Source organism: Triticum dicoccoides, chromosome 7B, assembly GCF_002162155.2.
Source record: "Triticum dicoccoides isolate Atlit2015 ecotype Zavitan chromosome 7B, WEW_v2.0, whole genome shotgun sequence".
Classification (NCBI taxonomy): Eukaryota; Viridiplantae; Streptophyta; class Magnoliopsida; order Poales; family Poaceae; genus Triticum; species Triticum dicoccoides.
In genome coordinates this window covers 247,827,525-247,834,046 of record NC_041393.1, presented here as the reverse complement: position 1 = coordinate 247,834,046, position 6,522 = coordinate 247,827,525, and the positions used below count along the sequence as shown (strand labels likewise).

The 6,522-nt window shown below is 47.5% G+C and overlaps 1 protein-coding gene across 1 annotated transcript; it reads left to right on the top strand.

The window, feature by feature from the left end:
• The first annotated feature begins 3,256 nt into the window (after window positions 1–3,256).
• Window positions 3,257–5,500, top strand: LOC119338170 (calcium-dependent protein kinase 21-like). The gene is made up of 3 exons (XM_037610471.1): window positions 3,257–3,928; window positions 4,053–4,473; window positions 4,571–5,500. Exons 1-3 carry the CDS (start codon window positions 3,257–3,259, stop codon window positions 5,209–5,211), a joined length of 1,734 nt encoding a protein of 577 aa, XP_037466368.1. The 3' UTR covers window positions 5,212–5,500.
• The last annotated feature ends 1,022 nt before the right edge of the window (window positions 5,501–6,522 follow it).

The following is a 6,522-nucleotide window of genomic DNA, read 5'->3' as shown; positions in this document are numbered from 1 at the left end:
ATAGTGTTGATAACTTACATAGCACAAGCGTTGAAACATTTTAGAAAAAAAGTCGCCGGAACATACTAATATGAGGTCTAATTTCGAAACTCTCGTTGGAAGGATTTTTTATGTTAAAACGATTTTCCGATCAGACCGACGGTTTAAGCTACAAAATGGTTTGAAGTTTCCAAAAAGTATGAGATAAACTTTTTAATCTCTAGTTCATGCATACATGTGCATGTGAGGAGAAAGTTGGAGGAATCATTTTTACACTCTATTAATTTTCTGTGTAAAGCATCGGCATGGTAACTTTTTTTAAAGAAGTCACCGGAACATATAAACATAGAATCTAGTTTTAAAGGTCTCATCATGGTGGTTTTTTATGTGAAAATAGTTTGTCAATCCGAGTGACTTTTGAGCTACAATTTTTTTTAAAGTTCATCTAGGAAGAATCTAGAATGACAACCTTTTTGTCCTTGTGCATGCATGCATGTGTATCTAATAGGAAGGTTAGAGAAATCAGTTTTATGCCCCGGTAATATCCGTGTAAACAACATGGTAACATATATAGCACATGCGTGATAACTTACATGGCCGACGTGGTAACTTTTGTTCGAAAAAAAAAGTCGTTGGAACATATCAACATGGGATCTAGTTTCGAAGATCTCGTCGTGACGAATATTTTGTGTGAAAACGGATTTTAAATCGGAGTTACTGTTTGGTCTACAAAACATTTTGAATTTAGAATTTAGATTGTACCATTGCTGACGTAAGCAATTTCGTCTTTTTTTGCATGTATGAAATGAGTTGATGTGCATGAAGAATCAAATACGCAAGTGTATATCTGAAGTCACGCTTTTTCTCTGGTGCATGCAGCCTCGGTCATGCGGGAAAACGTCCGGATCTGTTACTAACTACCGACTGATCGGTAGTTAGTCTGGTCCTTTTATATTATATTTTGAAACGGAGGGAGTAGATATCTACCCTTCACAATGTCTTGTGCCACACCATTTTGAGTCTTAAGTTTCCATCATCATTTGACCAAAAAACTTATATTTTGTTTTCTAAGGTCGTTCACTCCCAAACTCCCTCTCTCTTTAGACCCACAAATCCTGTTTCATTTGACAAGGTACTATCTTCTCGCCGTACGTACTTGTCTCTCGGTGCCGTGTAAAATGAACGGCGGAACAAGCAAAATGTTTGCACGGCCAGCCGGGTTCCCCAACGGCACAGCATCCGACCGTCCAGACCGTCTGCGGTGTTGTTGCTTCACAGCACAAACCCGATGGAATCTTGCTGCCCAAGGACAAGCAGACGTGACGGGTATCAGTGCGCACGAACATTCTACAGCCGTCGGTTCCTTCTCGTAGGTATAAGGCGCAGCTGCCACGTGAATCGTCTAGCGGCCGTAGATGGCGCGGCACGCAGCCCTACGCGGCCACGATCGTGGCGCGTATTAACTCTCCCTTTCCCCCCTGGGTGACACCGCGTTCCGCACTCCAACCTGTACACACCGTCCCGTGGGCAGCATAAGGGAAAAAGTCCATTTTAAACCTTGAACTAGTAGAGGTTCGGCGAAACGAATCCCAAAATCAAAATCCCGGTCGATTGCACCCTGAACTATGCAATCCCGGTCTAAATCAAATCTTTGCATCGGTCAACCGGGATTCGTCTGCGTTTTTTTTTCCGAAAAAAACCCTTGCTTTATATGTAATCAAGTAAAAGCTCTTATTTGCAAATAAAAATGTCAAACAAAATAAACAACGGCTCACCCGGAAATCGAACCTGAGTCGCGACAATAAGGGCCGCGCGCGAGTACCACTACGCAAATGGCTAACTTGTTACTTTCTACAGGCTTATAGCTTATAATACTTTTGAACACGTTCGATTTTTCTACCGCAAATAAAAAAAATCGCCGCCCGCAAGGATCTGGAATTCCGACGAATTCCCAGAACGTCTAACCACTATGCCACGATGGGTTCGACTCTATTACTGGCTTATGCTATTTTATACTCTATAGACACGTCCGGACTTTTGCTGACTATTTTGTTTTTTGTATGTCTTTTTATTTTCGGACTTCTTTTATTTTTTTTCAGATCTTGGGTATTCTTCGGGTTTTAATTTTTTGCATATTTCTTTTTTATATAGGTTTGTAATAAACAGTGTACATCTTTTCACTATTGTCGACATATTTTTAATTACACTGAATTTTTTTATTATGTAAGATTTTATGTAAATAAAAACTTAATATTATTTCATAATATATGGAAAAAAAGTTATATCTAGTGAACATTTTTAAAATATTACAGCATATTTATATTATGCGATTGTTTTTTGAAAATGCACACTTACCTTTACTGCATAATTATATGATGAATTTTTAAAAATTATACAATGAAGTTTTAAATATCTATTGCACTTTTTTATATCATGCAATATTTTTTGAAATACACACTTTTTATATATGTTTGTAATAAACTGTGTACGTCTTTTAAAAAAATACAGACTTGACATTATTGTATAAATACACACTGAATTAAGTTCGTCGATTTCGAAAAAGAATCACGAATTTAAGAAAAAAGACGGAAAGAAAGAAGGAAAGAATAAAAAGGGAGCAAGTGCACAGAATGTATGTCTTGTCCCCGGTGGTTTGTTGCCTCGATAGACATCAAGGGGTCTCGAGTTCGAGCTGTACGGTGCCCTTCTTTTTTGTTAATGAAAAAATAAAGCGTGCTTTTTCCCGCAAAAAAAAAACTAAAGCGGGCCGGGCCTTCAGGGTGTTGCGCCCTTTGCGAATTCTGTTTTTTTTTATGAAAAAAAAACTAAATCGGGCCAGCCCAGCAGGGAGCAGGTGTGTGCGCTTTGCGAAATCCCACCAATCCCGGCCATCCTTTGCCATGTGGACAATCCCTGTTTGGGAAATAACCCCAAGGTTCAATTTAGACCGGGATTGCATAGTTCAGAGTTCAATCGACCGGAATTTCAACTTTGGGGTTTGTTTTGCTGAACCACTACAAGTTCAGGGTTTAAAATGGACTTTTTCCCAGCATAAGTAGCGCGCGCGTGGGCCGTCGAGGCCACGAATAGCTAGCGTAGGCGGCCATGCAGGATCTCGCGGTGAGCCGCAGCGCGGGACACGGCTGACCCCCCGTCGACGCGCCAACAAACGCGGCACGCCCACGCGCGGCCCCGACGCGGGGAGGGCAGAGAGAGAGGAAGAGAGGGGGCGGGGTAGGAGCGCCTTCGCGGCGGGCTCGACGAGGGAGGTGGCTCGATGGGGGGCTGCTACTCCGCCTACGCCTGCTCGCGGAAGCTGCGCGGCCGCCTCGGCAACCTCTCCTTCGTCCTCCCCGTCACCGAACGCGACGCCGCCGCCGCCAACGCCGCCTCCGGGGCCAGCACCAGCAGCGCCAAGAAGGGCGACAACGGCAGCTCCAGGCGCAATAATGGTGACGGCCCCGCCGGCGGCACCGAGGAGGAGGAGCTCGTGGCCAAGACGACGACCGCCGAGTTCGGGCGGCGCTACGTGCTGGGAAAGGAGCTGGGCCGGGGTGAGTTCGGGGTGACGCGCCGCTGCAAGGACGCCGCCACGGGCGAGGCGCTCGCGTGCAAAACCATCCGGAGGCACCGCCGCCGGGGCGGCCGCGGGGCGAACCGCAAGGCCGCGGGTGGCGGGGGCGCGGAAGCCGCCGCGAGAGCCGCCGCCGCCGCCGCGGCGCACGCGGCCGACGTGCGGAGGGAGGTGGCCATCATGCGACGCATGTCGGCCCGCGGTGGCACGGCCGTTGTGCGGCTGCGAGAGGCCCGCGAGGACCAGGAAGGCTCCGTGCACCTCGTCATGGAGCTCTGCGAGGGCGGCGAGCTCTTCGACCGCATCGTCGCCCGCGGCCACTACTCCGAGCGCGCCGCCGCCAAGGTCTTCCGCACCATCGTCAACGTCATCCAGGTACGCAATCCGCATGCAAGATTCGTTCAAGAACACTTGAATACGCTTCTCGATCAACGTTCTTGCGCACCAATCTCGCAACGAAGGCGACGAACTAACTATGTCTGCTCAACCAATGTGGCAGTTGTGCCATTCGAATGGGGCGATCCACCGTGATCTCAAGCCGGAGAACTTCCTGTTCGCCAACAAATCCGAGGACGCCCCCCTCAAGGTCATCGACTTCGGCCTCTCGGTGTTCTTCAACCCCGGCGATCGCTTCACGGAGGTGGTGGGAAGCGCCTACTACATGGCCCCCGAGGTCCTGAAGCGTAACTACGGGCAGGAGGTGGACGTGTGGAGCGCCGGCGTCATCCTCTACATCCTCCTCTGCGGTGTGCCGCCCTTCTGGGGGGACAACGACGAGAAGATCGCGCAGGCCATCATCCGCGGCGGCCTCGACTTCAACCGGGAGCCCTGGCCCAGGGTGTCCGGCAACGCCAAGGACCTCATACGGCGGATGCTCGACCCCGACCCCGCCACCCGGCTCACGGCCGCGCAAGTTCTTGGTACTGCGCCATTGCACTTCTACTAGTACTAATTAGCATGTGGAGCGGATGGAGGTAGAATTAACGCAAGCATTGTGATTGTGATTGTGATTGGCAGAGCACCCGTGGCTGAAGAACGCGGACACGGCGCCGAACGTGTCGCTGGGCGAGGCGGTGCGGTCTCGGCTGCAGCAGTTCTCGGCGATGAACAAGTTCAAGAAGAAGGCGCTGGGCGTGGTGGCGCGGAACATGCCGGTGGAGGAGCTGGACAAGTACGTGCAGATGTTCCACCTCATGGACAAGGACAAGAACGGCAACCTGTCGCTGGAGGAGCTCATGGAGGGCCTCCACATCAACGGCCAGCGCGTGCCGGAGTCGGAGATCAGGATGCTGCTCGAAGCCGCGGACACGGATGGCAACGGGACGCTGGACTGCGACGAGTTCGTGACGGTGTCGCTGCACCTCAAGAAGATGACCAACGAGAAGTACCTGGCGGCGGCGTTCCGCTACTTCGACAAGGACGGCAGCGGCTTCATCGAGATCGACGAGCTGAGGCAGGAGCTGGGGCCCAACGAGCAGGCCATCCTCGAGATCATCCGCGACGTCGACACCGACCGGGACGGACGCATCAGCTACCAGGAGTTCGAGCTGATGATGAAGTCCGGGGCGGACTGGAGGAACGCGTCCCGCCAGTTCTCGCGAGCCAACTTCAGCACCCTCAGCCGGAAACTATGCAAAGAAGAAACTTCCTCCTCGTGAATTCAATTTGTTCTACGGCTAGATGTGATTCTTTATGTGCATGTAAGCTGCAGAGTTAACGAGATCAACTTAGGCACGAACAAATGGACGTACCTGGGGTTGTGCAGTGACGAGAAATGAATGAAAGATATTTTCTCTCACACACAAAAAATGCTACTACTTTCATATTGGGGAGTAACTTATACTACTCGCTCCCTCTAGATGTATAAGACTAGTCACAATGACTAGTAACATGTGTCATGGAACACTTCATTTATTAGGTTGTAGACTCATCTTGTCTTTGGTACTATGTGCGATGTTACAGTAACTATCTATGTTACAACATATCTCTCTTTCCTCGTTAATTACTCGCCACATCATCTGTTTTGCCTAGAGATGTGTGATGTTACCACCTACTTCATCCGTCTAGGTGTGTAAGTCATCTTACGAAAACCAAATAATTCCAAAACATTTAGGCGCGGTGCATTAACTTCTACCTTTTTTTTTGTTTCTTGACATATCAACCAATAAGAGATAAGAGGTGTCCATGCTTTTAATGACTTGAAACTACCAAACACGACATGCAGTGGTTAGTTCATTGCATGCAATGCTATTAATTAGAAAATAATCATTAAGGTTCCTCGTTTTTCACTCCTTCTTGGTCACGGTGCACAGCTTAAGATGACTTACTCACCTAGACGGAGGGAGTATGTTACTTCCACTCTGAATAGTTTAACTCACTTTACGAAAACCAAGTATTCCTAAATCACCTAGGCACGTTACATTAACTGTTTTCTTGTTTTCTTCCCAGCTTGTTTGACCACCCACACTTTTTCTTCTTTGACTATTAATTAGGGATTAATTGCTAAATAAATGACCTATGCATGCACAGAAAAAAGGCCTTGGTTAGTCAAGGGAATCAAGCCGGCTTGCATGCGAGGGATTTAATTCTTGCATGGGCTAGCCAAACAGTTATACCTATCAATTAAGAATTAATTGCTGAATTTTCGACTGGTCACAAGATACAGCTATTGGATAGTTTCAAAGTTGATTTTTTTGCCTCACCCAACACCTAGGTTGCGGAGCTCCTCCAAATGTGACTTATACATATGACACTAGTCTAATTTACTATCTTCATAGTGCAAAGTACTAATATAGTATATTAGTGTCATAGGCTTCATTTATTAGTTTGTAGGCTCATCTTCTCTTGGGAAGCGCTATGTTACAGTAACATATTAGGCTGGTCATTGTGGAGAATAAGTTTTACTATTTTCATATTGTAAAGTAACATAATACAAGTGTCATATATGGCTTCATTTATTACCTTATAGA